The following is a 22,768-nucleotide window of genomic DNA, read 5'->3' on the forward strand; positions in this document are numbered from 1 at the left end:
AAATATCTGAAAAAATGTGAGTTTGGGAGATTACATTTTTTAGAAAGTTGTTCAAATGATAGAAATATTTTATCAATAAAGAGATCTTTAAAGCGACAGATACCTAGACTTTGCCATTCTTGAAATTTTGGGTCTAGTAGGGAAGGTTGAAAAAGATGATTGGCTACAATAGCGCCTGAGAGGCAGAAAGCAAGAAAGCCAAAATGTCTTCTGAACTGAGTCCACACTCTCAGTGTGTGCCGTACCACAGGGTTATCTGTAGATATAGTTGAAGTGAAAGGGAGTGAGGAACCAAGAAGTGCAGGAATGGAGATGTTTTGGGCAGATCCTACCTCCATCGACACCCATATGGGCCGGTCAGGTCTACTGTGAAAGTGTGACCAGAAGGTAATGCAACGGATATTGGCCGCCCAGTAATAGAAACGGAAGTTAGGCAACGCCATGCCTCCATCCTTCTTAGATTTTTGGAGATGAGTCTTATTTAGTCGAGGCCGTTTTCCCTTCCAAATGTATGATGATATAGCCGAGTCTAGTGAGTCAAAAAATGATTTAGGAATGAATGTTGGCACGGATTGGAACGTGTATAAAAACTTTGGTAAAATAGTCATTTTTATCGAATTAATTCGACCAGCCAGGGTGGTTGAGAGAGGAGACCATTGTGAGAGACATTGTTTTGTGTGATTTAACAAACTAATAAAGTTCTCCTTGAAAAGGTGCATATGTTTTTTCGTTATGGCAATGCCCAGGTAAGTGAATTTGTGTTTCACAATCTTAAAAGGAAAGTTGGTGTACCCCACCGCCGTCGACCCCTCACTGACAACGAAAAGTTCTGACTTATTCAGGTTTAGTTTGTAGCCTGAGAACTGGCTAAAATTGTTCAGTAAATCCAGCAGGACAGGTATTGAGCTATCTGGACGTGAAATGTAACACAAAAGGTCGTCCGCGTACAGAGACACCCTATGTTCAACACCATATCGCCATATACCAGAGATCCTCTCACAGTTCCGTATCGCTATCGCTAATGGCTCAATTGCCAGGTCGAATAAAAGCGGGCTTAGAGGGCACCCTTGTCGGGTTCCGCGACTGAGGGTAAAGGGCTGCGACAGCTGAGAGTTGGTCAGGACTGAGGCGACAGGGCATGAATATAAAAGTTTTATCCAGGTGATAAAACTAGGACCAAAGCCAAACCTATTTAACGTCGCAAATAAATACGCCCACTCTACCCGGTCGAACGCCTTTTCTGCATCCAGAGAGAGGACACATTCAGGAGCCCCCCCGGAGGGAGAGTACAGAATGTCAAACAGACGACGTATGTTAAAGTATGACTGTCGATTTTTGACAAAACCAGTTTGATCTTCTGATATGACTGATGGTAGTATGCTTTCCAATCTACGGGCCAAGACTTTGGACAAGATTTTGGTGTCAACATTTAGTAAAGATATTGGCCTATATGATGAGCACTCAGTCGGGTCCTTGTCCTTTTTGGCAATGAGTGTGATACACGCCTCATAGAATGAAGTCGGGAGTTTGCCTTGTTTGAATGAGTCAGATAGAGCTGCACTTAGGTGAGATGAAAGAAGAGGGGAAAACGCCTTGAAAAATTCTGCTGGAAACCCGTCTGGCCCAGGGGATTTACCGGATTGCAAGCAAAGGATAGCTGCAGCAACCTCCTCCTTCGTTATTGGTTCTTCTAATTTAATTTTGTTATCAGTGGAAAGTGTAGGGATACTGGGGTCATTTAAAAAATCATTCATCGAATTAGTGTTAGAAAATCCAGAGGTGTAAAGTTTGGAATAATAGTCCCTGAATGCATTATTGATCTTTACATGATTCGAAGTGATAGTCCCATCTTCCATTTTAACTTTTGTTATGTGCCCCTTTGATTTAAGTCCCCTCAGTTGACTAGCCAACAATTTCCCTGATTTATCACCATGGATGTAAAACAAGCTCTTACTTCGCAACAGTTGACGTTCAATTTGGTATGTCGAAGCCAAGTTGAATTTGGTTTGGAGCTCCACACGTTTATTATAAAGATCTGGGTCTTTGACAAGGGAGTATTTCTGATCTATGTCCTTGATTTGCTTGGCTAGATCTAAGCGTTCTTGCATGGCCTTCTTCCTCATATTTGCAGTAAAGGAAATTATTTGCCCCCTAAGGTATGCTTTAAATGCATCCCAAACTACTAAAAGGGATATATCGGGGGTGGCATTAGTCTGAAAAAAGAAGGTTATATGTTCCTTTATGAATTTGGTAAATTTAGCATCCGAAAGTAAGGACGAATTAAAACGCCAATGCCTTTTAATTTGAGGAAGATTAGGTAGCGCCAGGGATAATATGACAGGGGCGTGATCTGATATCACTATACCCTGATAGGTGCAGGACCGAGCGTGTGGTAGCAACTGATCATCGATAAGAAAATAATCGATCCTCGTAAAAGTATGGTGGACATGTGAGAAGAATGAATACTCCTTTTCCTTTGGATGGAGGAAGCGCCATACATCGGAGATGCCATAATTGAGAAGGAAAGACTGAATGAATGAGGCGGACTTACTCCCTGAGTCGGGTTTGGGGGAGGAACGGTCCAGCACAGGATCTAACCAGCAGTTAAAATCACCGCCAAGAAGGAGAGAGTATGAACTCAGATCAGGGAGGGAAGAAAAAAAATGATCAAAAAAATGTACATCATCTACATTTGGGGCGTATACGTTGGCAAGCACTATATTCATGTCATATAGTTTCCCTGTGACGATGATGAAACGGCCGTTAGTATCTGATACAACATTATGATGCACAAAAGGAATATTTGGGTCTATAAGAATCGAAACTCCTCTTGCCTTCGCTTGAAATGAAGAGTGGAAGTGCTGCCCCGCCCACCGGGCCATTAAGCGAGAATTATCAGACCCCCGAATATGTGTTTCTTGCAAAAAGACAAAAGCTGCTTTGAACTGTTTGATGTGAGAAAATATTCTCCTCCTTTTCACAGGATGATTTAAACCCTTAACATTCCAGCTAACAAGATTTAATACTCTATCCAAATTCTTCAGCTAATGGCATAGGCTGATGAGTACAAATAGTATCAAAACTCCAGGTAATGAATCCAGGACACACACATGAAAAAAGAAATGAACAGATTATTGGCTGTGCAATACTTGTATGGGCCAACAAACGAGTATTAGCCTTGAAAACAGAACCCCCCACCCTCCCACCCCCCCAGACAGCTGCTAAAGAACATAGCAGCAAGCTCTCCCCCCACATACCAAAAAAAAAACCTTCCTGTCGTTAATGACATCTTCTTGCTCCTTATTGCAATGTAAACGTGCACTCTACACTCCTAACAACAAATTTCAACAATGCTGGGCACATTAATAAAGAAGCAAAGGGAAAAAAAAGGAATAGATAAAATTAAAATACCTCCGTAGCACCAGCACTGTGAGATCAAATTATAATATTAATAGCAGTAATAATAATGACTCAGTAATAAAAGAAAAAGCAATACTACTAATGAAAAAAGTTAATTAATAATAAAACAAGAGAAAAAAAAAGTATTCGGCTTTGAAAATTAAGCTTCACATACTGTACAGCGTGACAATTCACTGAATTGGGTCTACTCACGTCCGCACTGCAACTTTGAAAGTGAGAGAGAGAAAAAAAGGAAAAAAAAATTTTTTTTTACAGTGAAGAGTCAGCGTTCCCGGCTGCAAACCTCAGGTGTTCGCATGTCATTCACGGTGCAGAGGATGGAGAAGGAAGGCTGCCGATGTATCTCCGAGCCTCCTCAGCTGACCGCAGCCACTTCTTTTCCCCGCTGGAAAGCGTGATCCGGAGCCTCGCAGGAAAAAGCAGAGACGGCCTGAGCCCGCGGCGGTATAACTCCGCCATCACCTCCCGGTACTCGGCGCGCTGGCTCAGAACCTCGGGGCAATAATCCTCCACGATCCTGATCGGTTGGTTGCGGTACTCCAACTTCCCCCTCCGCCGGGCCTCGCGAATCAGGAGCTCTTTAACCTGGTATCGGTGCAGACGGATAATGACCGGCCGCGGTCTCTGCCCCGCGGCCGGTTTAGCGGCCAGCGAGCGATGGGCTCTATCAAGCTCCGGTGGTGATGAGAGCGCCTCCCCAAAAACTTCCCGCAGCAGGTCGGAAAAAAATTGTGTGGGTCGTTCACCTTCAATGGACTCCGCCAGGCCCAGGATGCGGATGTTTTGCCTCCTGGAGCGGCTCTCCAGGTCCACAACTTTCGCCGTCAGCTTCGTGTTGCTCTCCCGAAGACCCGAGCAGGTATTTTCCAGCTCACTGACACGCTGAGTTAGATCATCCGAAGCAAGCTCAAGTGATGAAAGCCGTTGCCCGTGTTCATCAACCACGGACCGGACCTGCTCAAACTTATTTTCGAGTTGGCTGAAAGAAGCTTTGAAGTCCGCGGCCAGAGCTTCCCTGTGTTGGTCGAGTAGCTGCGACATAACCGCCATTGTTACTGGTAAGCTGGCCGCACTGGCTTGTTCGTCTTTCTTCCCAGATTTACCACGATGTGAAGACATTTTGAACCAAAGTGGTTTAAAAATGTATAATATTTGACGTAGACCGCCCAGACTATGAAATAGTGGAGTGAAAAAGTGAAAAGTTAAAGGCGCAGACAGGAGCCCTCACGCGTGCGTCTACTCCATGAGGCTGCAAACCGGAAGTCTCCGTAGTCTTTCATTTTTAACAGGTAAAAATAAATGTGCAGTAATCTACCCTCTGATTTGTTTTTCCCTTTCCTCCACTGCTTTATGACAAACATTTGCCTCATGTCATATGAATAAAATGTCAAAATAAAGTAGCTTCAACTTGTGTTGTGAGGAGGAAGACAGGTGAAATGGTTCGAAAAGGTCTCATTTTTTGTGCGATTTTGACAACTGGATTAGGCCATATTTATCCGTCTCAATGGGTCTCAAATGACCCAGTCGCATGGGATTAAAGTTATCTGGAGAACTGCAGCGAGTTGTAATAATCACAGAGGGTGTCTGGGATTTTCATCCCGTCTGAATGCGCCATGTAAAAATTTCACCACAAATTACCTACCCGTAGCAAATACCACGGTCATGCATTAATTTACCCCATCTTAATTATAAACATGTCAGTAATTCAATGATTTGTGGGCTGGAATTAAAAGAAGAAAAAAAATCCCTGTCACCTTATCTTCCTGTTTCCCGGCGGATTTTTTGGCAATTGCGGTCCATATTGATTCGTCATGTTTCAATGACAGCCTATATCCACCCCACATAGTGTAATGATCTGATATTTTTAGCTGCTAAACAAAAAAAATTAAATATAATAAATATATATATATATATATATATATATATATATATATAAAATAATAAATTAACGCACACAAAACTGAAGGCAGAAATGTCCATGGGCTCCACACTTCAGGCAATTAATACAGCAAGTATTGAAAATGTAATTGTATTGACAATTATGTCACTTAGTTCAAATCATTTTGAGCACCTGAACATAGAGCAGTTAAAAACTGCTGTAATTCTTTTCATGCCATATTATGGTGAAGCCTTTTAAATTAAAGCATAAAGTCTACACTTTTAGCACTTTATGATGGTCCACTGTGATATGGAGGCAAAAACATAAATCTGTGATTGTCTACTATTGTCTAATACTTCTGGACCCATCTGGAGGCAACCCGACTAGAAAACTTGTTGATGCCTCAAATAGCCAACATGGTAAGGAAAGAAATGGTGAGGTTTTAAATTAATGATGACAGACATTAAGATATTTGTCAGGACCAGGTATTTTTTTTGTAATTTACTGTACATCCTAAACGTAAAATCTAAAAAATGTACTTTTTATATGACTGAACCAACAAGAATGTGACAAGCTTAGTGAAAAAATAGCACCATTATTGAATATTGGACTTTTTGAGATTCTTCTCCCAGCTGTCTTGTCTACTTTATATCCTTGAAGCAAACCTTGAAATCTTTCCAAATCAAAACAAAATCCTTCATGTTTTCTTACCAGGCACAGTACGTGTCTCCTTGGAGAAGCTGGCGTGTGAGGAAGGCTGAGCAGAGGGTGAAAGCTGCGCCGTCCTCTCCGTCTGACTCCAAATTGCAGATCATGTCTAAAGCATCACGGCAATCCACCTTCGACAGCTGTACAGGAAGATTTCATAGAAAAAAAGAAAAAAAAAGAATTTAATGAGAAAAAAAAAATTTAAACATGGAACCACCTACAAGAAAAAAAACTTTTTGAATGTGATCAATATCAAACATTTCTAAGGATTTGAGGAAAAAACAAATCCCTTCCCTGATGAAGGTCTTTATGTTGTACATAGTGGCCGTTTTGTAGTTTAGTTATTGTGACTAAATCCCTTTAGCCTTTCTGATACTGGTATCAGTCTCAGAACAGGAGTTGCAATGAGGTTTTAAGCGTCATTTGTGAATGTTATAAAGTATAGCTTGACAAACGTTTCCTAAGTAATCAATTAATCATGTGATTATATTAGATCTTGGTGAATGTCAGATATCTAGTTGACTTGCATTGTCCTTCATGCAGATATTCCTCCAGATTCCAAGCTTGATGATATACACTGTAAAATGAGAAGAATATCCCTTCCAGTGTTTCTTTGAGGATCACTGATCACCCACTAGTGCTAGATTGCTTCTGCCCCAATTTTTGGAATATATTACAGGCCTGAATTGCAGAAATGGATGTGTACAAACGAGGTAAATGCAGCTGATGGGAAAACCCCTAAATATCTTGGATGCACGTGCTCTTCAAATAAAGAAAAGTGAAAGGTTATTGTGTGACTTGAAGTGGGGACGGTAAGAAAATCTTAAGGCTCTCTTCAATCCTAACAATGCAGTTTTGAGACGTGGAAGCAAGTCATTTAAAATGTAAATTAACTTTAAAATTACATAAATGCCAGATGATTGTCCTCACAGCCCTGGTTGCCAAGTTGGCTGGTCAGTTCTTCCAAAAGCACCTAATCTTATCATTATTGTTTACATGTTTATTGATTGATTGTGTTTTCCACAGCTCCACCAAGGTCTGAAAATGAGGATTCCTTGCTGCTCTCTAGACTGCAGAGCTTACTCGAGTAAAAACTTAAAGGGGACCTATTATGAAAAACATGTTTTTTCTTGCTTTAACATATATAAAAAGTGTTCTCCCCTCAGTCTGCCACCTCAGAGAAGGAGGAAAGCAACCAAATTCTGCAGTGTCTGTACAGCCGCCCGGATGAGCCGTCCAGTGTCATGTGGATCTACGAGCCAATAAGATTCTGCTCCCATCGTTACGTAACCAAAATGCGATTTACATTGGTTGGCCTCCAATGCGTGAAACCACGCCCACAACTAACTCCGCCGGCTGGAGCTTCCGCCATTTTTCCGTAGCCGTGTATCGCGTCATTCAGGCAGCCAATCAGCACAGAGCCTCATTATCATAGCCCCGCCCACTCAGAATCCCACATAGATAATGAGTTAGAGAATGGGAAGATAAAGACATGGCTCAGAGGCTGAATTTCTCATTTATTTAGCAAAAACAATCAAAAGCTTGTTTTTAAGACATTCAAGGCCTGTTTAAAATAGGAATTAGATGCCATAATAGGTCCCCTTTAAGTGGCATTGATTATGGATAGAAAGAAAACAGAAAAAATAAATTAACGCATTTTTATGTACTTGATTCACTGTTTTGTTATAAAATGTAAAATTAATTCAAATTTATGACCAGCTACAATAACAGAATAGTGGCATTAGAATCAAAACGTGGATACGCAGACCAAATCTTTTTACTAGTTTCCTACTTTCTATCCATGGGAAAGGCTGTGTACAATGTAGATTACATAATTAATAAAACAACATTCATTTCATAGTAAAATACAGGGTTTTTTATTTTTATTTTCAGAATCTTAATTCCCCCCCTTTCCACCATGTCCAAATGTAAGCAAATAGATAATCCGTTTATAACATAACGTACCTCCTCCATGAGCGGATCCTGCTCGGCAGTACTGCAGAGGCAGACCAGGTACATCTGCTTGAACATCTGCTTCCCCTGGAAGGCTGCAGACTCGGAGCACGTCTTTGCCAGAAGTGCAGCCTTCTCCAGTTCCTTTTCTTTCATAAGCTGCTTCACTCTCATCTGCAACAGGATCAGCCCCTCCTGCTCCAAAAACTCCTCAACTGAAACAAGATGCACCGTTAATGGTATTTTTTTTATATATGTAAGTTGTTACATATTTGCAGCAGGAGTTGAAAAAAAAAAAAAAAAAAGAAGCATAAAGTCGACAAAATTATGTCAAGCACACGTGTAAGGCTGGATTATGGTTCTGCAACAAATCAACGCCGAGTTTACGCCGCAGGTTGCGGGATAAACCAGTCAGGAAAAGATCGCAGACCCCCCGCTGCGAAATGGAGTGATGGAGGAGTCCGAAGGGTTCACGACGGCGTCACGGCAACGGCGCGTACTCTGCGTTGGTGTAACACAGAACCATAATCCAGCCTTTATTCCTCACTTTTTTGTTCAAAGGGTTGCCGCTCCATTTCATTTATTACGTGTTTAGTAAATTGCCATGACAATCAACTCTCAAAATATTATTGACATTATTGACAGGGCTTTCACTGACCTACCAAAAACACCACAGCCCATCAAGGCAATATTACGGAGTATTAGGGCCAAACTAAGACAAAAATAAATTGGAAATTACGATAATAAAGTCGTAATATTACGAGAATAAAGTCGTAATATTTGTATACTCGTAATTTCCAATTTTTTTTGTCTTAGTTTGCCCCTATTACTCCGTCGTACAATATAACAACCAAAATAAAAACTTTATTATAACTACCGCCTTACCACAGTTTTATAACTAAGAGCAACTATTGACAACTCCCACGGCCAAGTAGAAATCCATCCATTAGCCATTTCCAGAACTTGACCAACTACTGTATACAAATGTGAAATAAGGCATTAGCCAATTAATTTAACCAAAACAATAAAGAAAAAAAAAGAAAGAGGTTGTGCACCTTAGAGATCACCAAGTCTTTGCTCTTCAACACAGTTCTGTGTACTTGCAGAAATAACTGCATGCCATCATAGAGTCCATGACAACCCTGTCCCTGCATGGCATGTTATAATCATGTCCACCATATTCCAACGTGTAATTGCTGCAAACCAGACTTTCCAAATGTGAAAAATGCCACAAAGACCTGAGTTGATACAGAAAAGGGAATTCTACCTTGTTCTGTCTGGAGAGTCTCGTTGGAGAGAAGGCCTTGGAGCACTTTGTTGTCCCAAACGCCATCGTACTGTCCCAGGGCAGATAATACCGACAGCTGGCCGATCCCATGCTCCTGAAGCTTGCTGTGTGCAAACTATAAACAACAAAAAAACTATTAAAACGTGACCATCTTTCAGTTAACAGCAAGTAGAGTGCAAGTAAACTGAGGTTATGAACCAGGGCCGTGTATTGATTGTGATTTTCTTTTTTCTTTTCCTTTATTGAAATGCATCTGTTACTTTCTGTTCCTTCACAGAGGCACCAACGCACAGTTTAAAGTGTTTAAAGTAGTTTTTTTTTTTTTTTTATGTAATTCTGTTTCATTCAATTTGGTTTAAAAAAAATAATTTCATGACTTCATACAGAAAAATCTAACAGTTCATTTGATGTCCAACTGCATGCAATGTTGGTATTTAATATTTAAAATGAATGTGTTACTTCAAACAAAGCAAAACAAAAAAGGCACCACTGGGCACCGGTACAAAAATTCTAGATACTTCTATCGTGAGATTATCAGTTCAAATGTGAACGGTACCCAATCTGATGTTTTCAAAATGGACACTTGGACAGAACAGTAACGGGGTCAAACAGTTGTTACACTAGGCCCGTGTTGAAAAAAATCGATTTCCCAATTCTAAACCGATTCTCATATTAATTCCTAAAAATCAATTCATATGTCTAAAGATCGATTTTTTTATTTTATTTTTTTTTTTTGGGGGGGGGTTTGGGTTCTTTTTCTTTTATTTATTTATGTAATTTTTTTTTCACCATTACATTACAACTTTTGGTTATTTTTTTGTTTATCCCCAAAAAAGGAATGTTTTGTTGGACACGAGAATAACTGGTGCCATGTTTTTTCGCCTTTAAATATGTTTAAAGGTATGAAAACATTAAAGTGTTAGGTTATAATTGCATAAATTGTCTATATTTCATTACTTTATATACCGTCTTGGGGTTACATTTGCAAAAAATGCTAAAAACCAAATGCTCAAAAATTAAAAACCAAAATAGACTGAAAATAGAACAAATAAAAACGGAATGTGGGAAAAAATAAAACCGATTTCATCCGTCTCTGTTTCCTCCCTGGATCTGTTTGATAATTCTGACCCACACGATGTTTCTGAAAGCAGTTCTATCAGCATTCTGGGAGGTGATTGGTCCTTACAGCATCATTAGCTGCAATACTTGCTGTTTAATCTCAATATAATACTAGTAGTAATATTTTGCATAACTACAGTCATATAATTCATGCAACAGCTCAAAAAACTGTTTTATTAACACTAACCCAAATCAATATCGGAATCGAATCAAATCTTGATAATCGATTTTGAATCTTAAGAATCGGAATCGAATCGATTCTTGACATTTGAATCGATCCCCAGCCCTATGTTACACTATTGATAGTAAACCTTCAAAGAAATTATGAATACATAGAAAAGTATTACCATTTGACTCAAAATACATATATATTTTTTCTCCCAACACCAAAGGGAAGATTCCTGGATTATCTATTCCATGAATCTTCTCTTTGTTGAAATCAATTCAGCTCCAAGTTTTAAACCCTAGTTTTATATAAATTCGAATACGTCGGCCCGAAAAGTACAAGCATAATGTTATACATTTTCATAAAGTTAGAGTGTAGCTGTAATACGCTCTCGTTCAGAACGAAACGACCTCCCCACCTTTTCATTTTTGACTTCCAAGCCAGTACTTCATCTTAAAAGTTATAATCTGTACCTGCACAGAAGACTTCAGTTCTGTCCATAATCCATCTGGAACATCTTTCAGTGCAAGTAGAAGCTCCAGAAAGCTCCTGCCGAAGAACAGAGACATTCACCAATATTGATATTGATCTCTTACCACATTGAGCACCAAAACTTCAAAAGACTTAACAAGCAAGCTATGATCAAACTTTGAAATCAGAGTTTGAGTTTCATTCAGTACAATTATTGATGCATTGTGACAAACCGTGTATCAGATTTTACTTACAGTGAGAGTCTTTCTACCACAACAGGAACGTTTTCACACTCCAGGGAAAGGTACGGAGAAGCTTGAGCGTAACTTAGCAAGGCGACGACGTACACTTGCACCAGTGGCAAGGGCTCTTCCTCTATCCTCCAACGCCCTGCAAACTCCAGCAGAGTCTAAAGGGAGAAGACAGATACTAATCAATACGTGGAAAAAGCACCTTTAAAATAATAACAATCAGAAAAATGTGGTCAGTGTACACATTTATTTCAGAGATCTGTAAGAAGCAAAAGCAGTCATGGCCATTAAAGATGTTAGCATGCGTTTCATTGTAATCTCTTTTCTATTGAATTAAAATCAGTAACGTGGGTGACTTATAGATGTTCAGTGACTGAGTTTAAAGTTAAAGAGTTTTCACAACAGTTTTTACAACTGTCACTATGAACAGTGTTGACAGAAGAGAAGAGGGAAAAAAACAACCCAAAACACTCGCAACAATAGAAACAAATGGAGAAATAATAAAAGCAGCATTGCACAACTCTCAAGCAAGGCGACATTAGACTCAGAAATAGTATTACATTTTATTTATAGACACCTTTTACCGCACTTAAGGATACCTTGAGCATAAAAGTTCCCCATGTCTACTTTAACCATGAAAGATTGTAGTTCAGAACGGCCCAAGACATGTGAGTTAACCTGACTGAAGACTCCAACAAGATTAAAACCACCAGCCGCCAATCATTTTACAACTATTTTGATATTCCACAGCAACAGGACAGAACACACTCATCCACAATACTACTCCCAAGTTGTTGTTAAACTTTAGATTATTTACATAACCCTGGTTCTCCGAGAAATATGAGTGAGATGTCTCACTATGGGATGCACGTCCGGCTGCAGCCCTCAGAAGCATTCATCTCATTACGCCAATCCTGATTGGCTGGTGAAATGTCCGTCCGCCGCAGGTAGTATCACCCACCTTAAATATCCCATGTGGACGACGCATCGTCATTCAAGATAAGCACCTCTTCTCACTCGCCCAAGCAAGAAGGGTTGTCTGGTGAGACGTCTCACTCATTACTCTGAGAACAAGGCGTGGGCTAGTGCGTCTACCCCGAGGGGAGCGTCTATGCCGCGCAGTGGGAATGGGCGATATTTTACCGTTCACGATATACCGTCAAAAAAATTCCCCACGGTAAGAATTTGTCATCTCCTGGTAAAAACGATAAATTCCCGTTGATGGCGTTTTTGTGTAACAAACATGGCGGAAGGCGGATCTGAGAGCGAGCAGCTCGTTGTTAAACGAGACTCCAGCTCCGTTATCTGGAACTGGTTTGGATTTATAAAAGAGAGACGAGGAGCAAACATCATCTATTATGTGCAGAGTCTGCAAAAACAGAAGGAAATGGTTGTTACATTTTGATATAACGTTTGACTATTAGGAAAAAAAATTGCAATAGTATGTAATTTGTGGCATGTTCCAACCACAGGTTAATTTGCACATTTTATTTATATTAGAAGAGGTCATCACTGATAGGGTTTTATTTTCAGTGAACTTTATTTATCAAGTTGTATTTTTTTCTACTTTGTGATTTTATAAGCTAAGAAAACTTGTTTTGGGGGCTCCATAGACTGAATGTGGTGATAGATTTATAGTTAAAAAGGTGGAGTTGAATTGGTTTTTTTTTTTTTCCAATCGTCATTTTTATCGTTATCGGGATAAATGCCAGAAATTATCGTGATCAATTTTTGAGTCCATACCACCCATCCCTACAGCGCAGAGAGGAAAACAGCGCACACTGCATGTTGTTTCTCGATGCAAACAGATCCACCGCGTCCCGCTCGAAATGGGCCCATATCTGTTCCACATTCTCCGGATATCCACTCCCCTGGACAACAGGTCTGCCCCCGGGTTCAGGGTACATGCGTCGCTCTCAGGGAGAGAAGACGACTGCAGCTCCACAGGATCAGTCTGGGTGCCAGCATGTGCAGCCGACGGGAGCGTAATCCCCCCTGGCGTTTGACGTACGCCACCGTCCTCGTATTGTCTGTCCTCACCAGGACATGATGACCCATGAGAGACGGAATGAGACGTTTCAGGGAGAGAAACACCAAGAGAATTTCCTCCTGCAAAACATGGGCTGACTCTCCCTGAGCCCCACTCTTCATTAAGGATTGTTTTTTTTCTTGTTTCAGCAGTTATTTTAGGTCACTAGCGATCTAGGGCTTGTTAATGGGAAAGCACCATCCCCAGCTGGTGTGGGGATGGTTCCGCAGTAGAAGGTGGAGATGATGAAGTGTAAGTGGTGCTCCGGCTGAAGCCCTGCTGGGATTTCCTGGCCAGTGATGCGGTGTTGCTGCTCCAGGAGAGGGAGTTCAGCATCCTGATGGCCTGATTGATAAAACTGTCTCTCAGTCTGCTGGTTCACGCTGAACTCAAGTCCAAGAAATTGATCTTGGATGAGAGCTGAGTGGAGGGCGGTGGGGACGGTATCCTCAGTGGACCGGTTTTCCCAATATGCAAACTGGTAGGCGTCCAGGGAAGGAAGGAGGACAGATTTGATGTGCTGCATGACTAGTAGCTCGAAGCACTTCATGATGATGGGGGTCAGCGCCACAGGGTGTTGGTCTTTGAAGCAGGACTGACACGCCTTCTTTGGAACAGGGATGATGGTGGTACTCTAACCCTGCGTTCACACTGAAAGCGTCAAAAATCACCTGACGCCAGCATCGCACTGCTTGGTGCGTTCACACTGAAAACTGCATGCACTGTCAACGGCTGCAGTGGGCGGGGCTAAAGCTGCTGCAGAAGTGGAGGGAACAGTATTGCACATCTTCAGTTTCCTATTTCACCATAGATCACACTTTGGGACGCCTTCTTTATATTTTAGCGTTATTTCCACGTAGATAAGAGTGAGTTTGATGCTCCTTAACAAGTTTGGTCCACGGATCAACATCAACCGCCAGAGCCCTTTCTCCTGGTGAAGGCTGATTTATGGTTCCGCGTCACACCAACGCAGAACCTACGGCGTTGCCGCGAACCTTACGCCGTCGATTTAACGCGGAACCATAATTCAGGCTTCAAGCTGCAGTCTGTCTGCGGTGATCACTGACACACCGGGTCGGAGCAGATTTGGTCATGATGTTTAAACTGTGTTTTGTGATTAATAAGCACGGTTTTTAATTATTTTGCGTTGGATCAATGTAGCAAATAAAATCGTTGGGACCATCCAGCTCCTCAACCATCAGATATGTGTTTCGCACAGCAGTTCAGGTAAAAACGGCAGTCAAATCAGCAAAAATGTCAGTTTGCTGGATGAAATATATTAATTCCTGATAAAATAAGTTTGTTAGTGCACAACTATGCTCAAGTGTGCATGTGAATGAGTGTACGTTTGTGTGTACATGAAAGTACAATCTGCATTGAGGCTTCTCGCTTCGGGAACCCTTCAAATTGACGCGCTGCTCCCGATGCCTCCGCTGCTCTCGCTGCGCGATTTCATAGAAAATGACCGGCTGCCTATGACGCCCGTGACGCTTTCAGTGTGAACGCAGGGTTAAAGGAGGTATCTCTTTGCTAGTCTGATGACACGAGAGGTTGGCTCTTGCTGTTCTCAGACCAGCCTCGACTCCTGCTCTAAAAGCAGCTCTTCCTCTGCAGGTGTGCTCCGTCAATGACTGAGCGGGCTACCAAAGAAGTCCGAGGTTGTGTAGCTCTTTAATGTGTGTCAGATTTAAGTTGACAATTGTAGTACTGCCAATATAAAGAAGTGTTCCACAGCTGTATGCACGGTTTAGGATGGACAAACACGAGAAAAATCTAAAAATCACTGGGGCACACCAACAAAGATATTAATCGTGTAAACACTTATTGGGACAGAGAGGGGCAGCTGAATCCCAACGCACCGCCATCTGGAGCATCTTATCTAATGTGTGGGGCTGTTCTTGTAGGCTGAGAATTTGACTTCACTGATTACGGTATCACATTTTATCATGACAAGTTACTTAAATGTATATGCACACTGATATTTGTATCGCTGTAAATGTCAAATAGATCCTGCAATTACAGTTTCAAGGATGTACCAGATGGCACTCTTCCAACCAAATTCTGTAAATCTGTCTCCTATGCTTTTTTTGTACCATATCAGGACAGTTTATAGAAAGCAAAACATTTATTTCTAATATGATTTATGGACCCGGGAACGGATAAAGCGGAAGAAGATGAAGATGATGAAGATTTATGGACAGTCAGCTCAGCCAACAGCTAGCCATTATCAATTCCTCCTCATGAAGTTTATACTAACCAAGCAATAATTTTTAGAGACGCACCAATTGACCGGCCAGGAATTTGCTGATTTTCCACCTGACTGGCCCGACCAGTGACCGGCTGGTCACCCTCACTTTTTTACAGATTACATTCTGGTCCATTTTGCGCATGCACCATATAATGTTCACAGCACATTGAACGTGAAAGGGTATACATGTAGCATGAGCAACATGCTAACATGAACTTAAATATTGTTAGGAAGACAATCCGCATGCCAAGCCATAAAGTGCTGAAAAAAGACCCAAATAGGCTGGAACACTTTGAAGCAGGTAAGCAGTTCGCATCATCGTTTATTTTTTACACCAGAAAATGATCTAGCCACGACTTACACGTGAAAACTATAAAATAAACTAAATTTAACGCAGGTAATGCATTTACTGTCACTTAATAATTAGGTGAATGCTTATATTGTTGTAGTTTTGTCACTTGACGGTTTGAGAACTACAGGCTGTTTTCTTTTGAGATGTTCACGCATGGCCGTTATGCTGCTGTGATAGGTTATTCTGATTTTACTGACAACAGAGCAGCATTTTGTTGGGGTTCTCCCTGAAAAAGTCCCAAACCTGATGCTCGATGACCTGATTGAGAAAACTGTCTGCAAGTCCGCTGGTTCACACTGAACTCAAGCCCAAGAAATTAATCTTCAATGAGAGCGAGTGTGAGGAGACGGTATCCTTAGTGGACCGGTTTTCCCAATGTGCAAAAAGTCCAAAACCTGATGCTCGAACCTGGTTTTAAGAGGTAGTTTAAGTTTAATTTGATGAATGTATGCTACTTGTACTCGCCATTGTCAGGGTGTTGTTTACGCACTCCATGCAAGTCGACGTAACCGATTACGTTGATGTATTGTTGCAGCTCTAAATCAAAATCATATGTGAACATTAATCATGTCATATGACGCCTGCCTTATTTGAGGGTGGTCAGAACGATCACTATTTACAGGACTGTCTCAGAAAATTAGAATATTGTGATAAAGTTCTTTATTTTCTGTAATGCAATTAAAAAAATAAAAATGTCATACATTCTGGATTCATTACAAATCAATCAACTGAAATATTGCAAGCCTTTTATTATTTTAATATTGCTGATTATGGCTTACAATTTAAGATTAAGATTCCCAGAATATTCAAATTTTTTTAGATAGGATATTTGAGTTTTCTTAAGCTGTAAGCCATGATCAGCAATATTAAAATAATAAAAGGCTTGCAATATTTCAGTTGATTTGTAATGAATCCAGAATGTATGACATTTTTGTAATTGCATTACAGAAAATCACAATATTCAAATTTTCTGAGACACTCCTGTATATGAACATGGCAATACATGGAGTAAAGCAACACAAATGACACATCAAACTGTGTCACTGAGTAGAGAAAAAAAAAGAAACTTAATTACATTGTTTGTATCCAATTATTGACATTGTTGTTTTTTTTTTTTTAAATGAATGTTATATTTTTAAACTTTACAAATCTAAAAAAAAAAAACACGATCTGATCTGTGGCTCAAAACCCTTGATATGATCTGAACTTGGGTGTTAAATCCATTACAGCTCTGCTGTTTGGGGATTTCTTTTTTAGAATTTAAACAAGACTGTAGCCTGAACATCATATTTTAAAACTGGCATGCTCTGCATGAGATACTTGCATTAATTTCCCTAAAAATGTGAAATGTATATTTCATAGAGAAAGTATTTTTCTTGCTTGATTGTGTGCCATCCAAATTCAATTCAAAACACTTTATTTGTCCCCGAGGGGCAATTTAAAAGGCATAAGGAGCAGCATTAAAAGACAACATACATACATACATAGATACATAGGGTGTGCAGTTAAAAATATCCAAGCTACTGCCAGTAAAAGTGCTTTGTGCTTAATGTTAAAGTGCTATGTGGATTAAGTCATTCGCCGTTGAGACAAAGGAAGTCACCACAAATTTCCTGTGCATGGCACACAGATTTCGTGCACCATGACCAAGCTTAGGAGTGCACTGGACTGATTATTGTTAGCACTGATCGTCTTCTCAGGTGTAGTGTAGCAGCAAAGATAACTAGGAAATCATGTGGATAGATGAGATGGGAATAATGCAAGTATAGTAAGGACACATTGATCCAGGAGAGCAAATCATGAATCAAATCTGTGCAAGCACATCCCTCTTATTGTGAATGGTTTTGTCCATTCACTTCAGACTACAACAGCCACGGTTACAAGCTGTAATGGGTCTGCAGCAGAGCAAAGATTTTCTGTTTTGGAGGGTTTTACTCACCATAGTATGGATGCCGACCTCTCCATTGCTCACGTTTTGTTTTAAAAACATACTATATGGATGGAACTAGTGAGTGCAGTCCACCTATTACAGAGACTTGTAACTGTTGGCACTGTGGCAGCTCAGCTGTCAAAATATACATTTATTTTAAGGACTCATCTGCTTCAAAACACAAGAGTTCTGCCATTTGGTCTGGTAGTTGAGACTAGTGAACAAAAGATCTCTGTGCCAATGATTTACCGTATTGTAGCTCAATGGATGTCAGAACTTTTGTCACAAGGCACAGTACTTACAAAAATGGGATAAAAAACCAACAACAACAAAAAAGAAACAAGAAAAACAGCTTAATCCAAGATTGGAAAACTTCTTGTCATTCAGAAGATTAATAGGTTAACAAAAAAAACAACAACCATATACACAAAAATATTTTTTAAATAACTAAATAAAAGAGCACCAAGCATGAAGTAATTTAAAAAAATATATTCAAACTGTGAATCTAATCTGTGTAAATGCAAGTCATAATAAACAAGAGACTAATCTTAACACTACTTGTAGGTAAGATCAGGTGGTTGGTTAAATCTACGAACAAAAAAAGTAAATGATTATTTTATTTACAATAATAATAATAAATGTGATCACAATTTCCACAAATATGGTTACCATTTGACTGAATGAATTGTATTACTGGGAATACACTGGGAATATGAAGACAGCAGAGGAGATGAGCAATGTGAAAAATTTGAGAAAAACTGGAGACGAAGAACTGGAAAATATCAGAAAGGTTGTAGATTAAGAACAGCTTGCTACAGTTCAAAGTGTTAAACAGCATGCAGTGAAGCATAACACTAATGGAAAAGACAAGTCACTCTCGTTCAGTCATTTAAATCTACATGCTGGGTCTGATTTTGTTGATAGATTTTGGTATTGAGAGGACACGATGCAAAACAATTTAAATTGTTGACATTATTTGATGGAGCCTTTTGAAATGGAGTGACATCAATTGAGAGGCTAGTGTAACGGTATTTACAGAGAAATCAATCACTGTGCAATAATAACAATAATAACAGTAATTATAATAACACTATCATATGCTGTAACAATGCAACTTCCAATAATAATCATGTCTGCCTCATTCTGCTGCACCTTTCACTTTTTAAAAAATTGTATACATGTTATTAAGAGCTGTCATTACCATGTCTACCTCATTCTGCTGCACCTTTCACTTTTTAATTGTATATATGTTATAAGTGCCACATTTGTTTATTACTGTTTGCTACTTTTTAAATCTGGGTACAGTGAGCAAAATAACCAGTCAAATTCCTTGTCGGGCATGTTCAAACTTGGCCAATAAAGCTGATTCTGATTTGCCTAAAATTGTGATTGTGAAGGTTATTGTGCTGTCCCAGCCTCGACGCCAGCGGCAATATGACACCGACTTCACATTCAATTAATAGAAAACGGGGGGAGAATAAAAACTAAATCCTGATCCTATTCATTTATTTTGGCTTTGCCGAGTCACAGATTAAAGAAGTTTACATTATTATACCTGCCTCTTGCTGGGGCTCCCGGTCGGGCAGCTTGGAGTCTGATGGGGGGGGTCCCTGCTCGCCTCCTGGTGCATCATGGGTAGGTTTAATCTGACCCCCTGCTCGCCTCCCTGATGCCCCGGTCTGACCTCGCCCCTCATTGCAATATATATATTACCAATTCTAATTCTAATAATTATTCTGGGCATTATCATGATATATTGTTTTATAGTGTATTATTATATTATGTTATGAGATCTCATGGGATGTTATATTATAGTATTATTATATTGTTATATATCATAGTGTGGCGATATCATTTTGTTATATGTTGTAATATTATAAAAATTATTATGTTATATTAGGATATTATTATATGCAATTATAGTATAGTATATAATTCACTACAATGTGCAATTATGTAAATATCCATCTGTTATCTTATTTGTATACCAGTATTTTTTATTATTATTGTATATATCAGTACTGTTTATAGTGTATCATACTCTGTTATTATTATTGTATTATAATTATTTCTATTTCTATTGATGCCTCTTATTTTGCACTATCCCCTTTGCTGCTGTACACTGCGAATCTCCCCGCTGTGGGACTAATAAAGGAATATCTTATCTTAGTATTACATTGTCCTATATTATATCACTCTATATGATAATTATCTATTTATTTATTTTCAAATTAATATTCTTAATTTATTTATTTACTTTCATTATATTATCTACACACACACACACCTAGATAGATATAATTGTAACTCGATGTTGTCTTTTGTTGTTGTTTGTAATAATAATTAAAAAAAGTTTACATTATTTATTAAAAAAAAATATTATTATTATTATTAAAAATTATTATAATTTGTATCCTATTCCACGAGTTTGCCTTGTGTAAGGTTGTTTGGTGCAGATCCGCCCTTTGAATACAATATAGCACATGATTCCCCCCCAAACAGCAGCAGCGCACATAACAGGGGAGGATGGGCCGATGAAGCTGCATGTGTTTAGTATGCAGCAATGATGGAAACGCTGTACGTTTCATTCGGCACGTACACATCACACACCCGGCCAGGGGAGAATCTGCACAATATTCCTCGCATGAGTGATCGGTCCGAGCTACAATTCAGGGGCTATTCCAAAGTAAATTTGACTGAATGGTTATAAGCACAGAAAGTGAAAGCGTTTCCATTTCCCAGCCCGGGGCGACGATACACAGAACACACAAGGTTAGGAGCTAACGCGAGGCTAAAGCCTGATTTATGGTTCTGCGTTAAAACGACGGCGTATTGGACGCGTCGCCGCGTACCCTACGCCGTAGGTTCTGCGTCGGTGTAACGCGGAACCATAAATCAGCCTTAACTCACGACTGGATGGTGTGAGATCGCGAAAGCTGGATTATTAAAACTCCCAAGGAAAACGTGACACAATACGAACACAGATCCAACATCCAGACCAATACCCATATACCCAAAGCCATCGGAATGTAGTGTGTGTTTCTCCTTCCAAACACGACTCCGGGCTTGTGTGCACAATGAGCTCCGTGGTGTCATGGTTTCATTTACATGTTTTACCTGACAAACTACTCGCCAATACAAAGGTTTACTATTATTATTATTTTACGGTTTACAAAAGTAAACGGTGATGGTATTTACTGGACCCACTGGTGCGTATCTTGTCTCTGTAATCAGAGGTTTCTGTGGATCCTCCAGCAGCCAGGACGCAGCGGTGTTATGGATGCTAGCCGTGTTTGCTAGATATGTGGGGGGAAGTAACTCACCCTGCAGAACTCCTGGCAGTACTCGGAGGACGCTAGCGCGGGAATCTTGACGCTTTCTGTAACCACGACTTCTTGCAGCGTTTCCAATCGTCGCCTGAGCTCCCCGATCGTTTCACGGGTATCGTTTGCGAGACTCCGCTCCTGCTCGGCCTCCTCGTCCGCCATCTTCCCTCCCCGCTCCGCAGCGTAACACCGTGACGTCGACGGCGTCCCGGGTCACGTGATCAGGGAGAGACGGTGCGGTCGGTAAAAGGCCTGCATATCACGCCTTACATATGCTTCTCTATCTCTACATAATAATAGACATATAACATATAATAACAAACATATAATAGACAAGAAACTCATTACAGAGATAGACAGGCTGCTTCTCAACTTTGTTTGGAAAAATAGAACTCACCATGTAAAGAAATCTGTTCTACTAAATGAATATCTGGAGGACTACATTTTCTTGATTTCTGCAAGAGCATTAGGGCCAGGCAGGAGAAAAATAAAAATAATATTGGAGAGGAGGAAGATTTTGTTTTCATTATGCACTTCAAGAAAAAAGTCGAAATGTCGAGAAAAAAGTCGAAATGTTGAGAAACAGGTCAAAATTTCGTGAATAAAGTTGAAATGTTGAGAAAAAAGGCGAAATTTTGACTTGAGAAAAAAGGCGAAATTTCAACTTTTTTCTCAAAACTGTATTTCAACATTAATCTTGACATTTCGACTTTTTTCTCGACATTTCGACTTTTTTATCGAAGTGCACAATAAAAACAAATCTTCCCCTCTCAAATATTTTTTGTCCTGCATGGCCCTAATACTCTTCCGTACATTCAAGTTAAATTGGCTTAAAAATTTATATAAAAATCCCCACTCCATATGGAATTTCATACCCTCTAATATTCTGTCAAAATTGGGTGGACTGAATTTTTTCTTGGCATGCAACTACAATATTGACAAAATCCCAACAATCACGATCATCTTCAAACACAACTTCTCTCCCCATAAATATATTATATGGAACAACAAGGATCTACTCTTTAAACACAAATCCCTTTTTATTGAACATTGGTTTAAAAATAACATAATATTTGTCACTCAATTGTTTGACAGGGTTGGTTGTCTCTATTCTTACAATTACTTCTTAGAAGAATATAATATCCCTATATCACCTGGAGACTATTCAAACCTTTTTGGAGCAATCCCATCTGGAGTGTGCATGTTATTTAAGTCTCAAATTAGAATGAAAACCCGACAATTAGCCTTGCTACCTTTGATTGATACGACAGTTGGCAAAATTTGCCTATGCTGCAACCATAATAAGAATAATAAAACAATTAGAACTTTATTTAAAAGGGATATCTCTGCAGTTCCATACGTGATCCCATATTGGAATAAATATGTAGAAAATATCAACTGGAAGAAGGTCTGGCTCTCACCCAACCAATACCTGGTGACAAACAAAGTTAAAGAAATTTCATTTAAGTTAATTCATAAATTCTATCCTACAAATGATCACATTGTAAAAAGATTCAAAATGTACTTTTTGTTCTGCAAATTCAGAAACAATGACTCACTTATTCTGGCTGTGCGCCATTGTTCAAACTTTTTGTTTAATTTAATTTAATTATTTTGGAATGATGTGT

At 39.6% G+C, this 22,768-nt stretch overlaps 1 protein-coding gene across 1 annotated transcript in view; it reads right to left on the reverse strand.

Moving 5' to 3' along the window:
- znf292b (zinc finger protein 292b) overlaps positions 1-21,309 on the reverse strand; it is a 34,241-nt gene extending 12,932 nt beyond the window's left edge. Inside the window, exons 1-6 of the mRNA XM_061707558.1 lie at positions 21,138-21,309; positions 11,259-11,413; positions 11,007-11,082; positions 9,228-9,363; positions 7,973-8,175; positions 6,011-6,147 (exon numbers count right to left, since the gene is read on the reverse strand). Coding sequence (XP_061563542.1) covers positions 6,011-6,147; positions 7,973-8,175; positions 9,228-9,363; positions 11,007-11,082; positions 11,259-11,413; positions 21,138-21,302 — 872 coding nt within the window. The 5' untranslated portion in view covers positions 21,303-21,309. The remainder of the gene's footprint in view (positions 1-6,010; positions 6,148-7,972; positions 8,176-9,227; positions 9,364-11,006; positions 11,083-11,258; positions 11,414-21,137) is intronic.
- Between the last annotated feature and the right edge of the window lie 1,459 nt (positions 21,310-22,768).

Source organism: Cololabis saira, chromosome 18 (assembly GCF_033807715.1).
Source record: "Cololabis saira isolate AMF1-May2022 chromosome 18, fColSai1.1, whole genome shotgun sequence".
Classification (NCBI taxonomy): domain Eukaryota; kingdom Metazoa; phylum Chordata; class Actinopteri; order Beloniformes; family Belonidae; genus Cololabis; species Cololabis saira.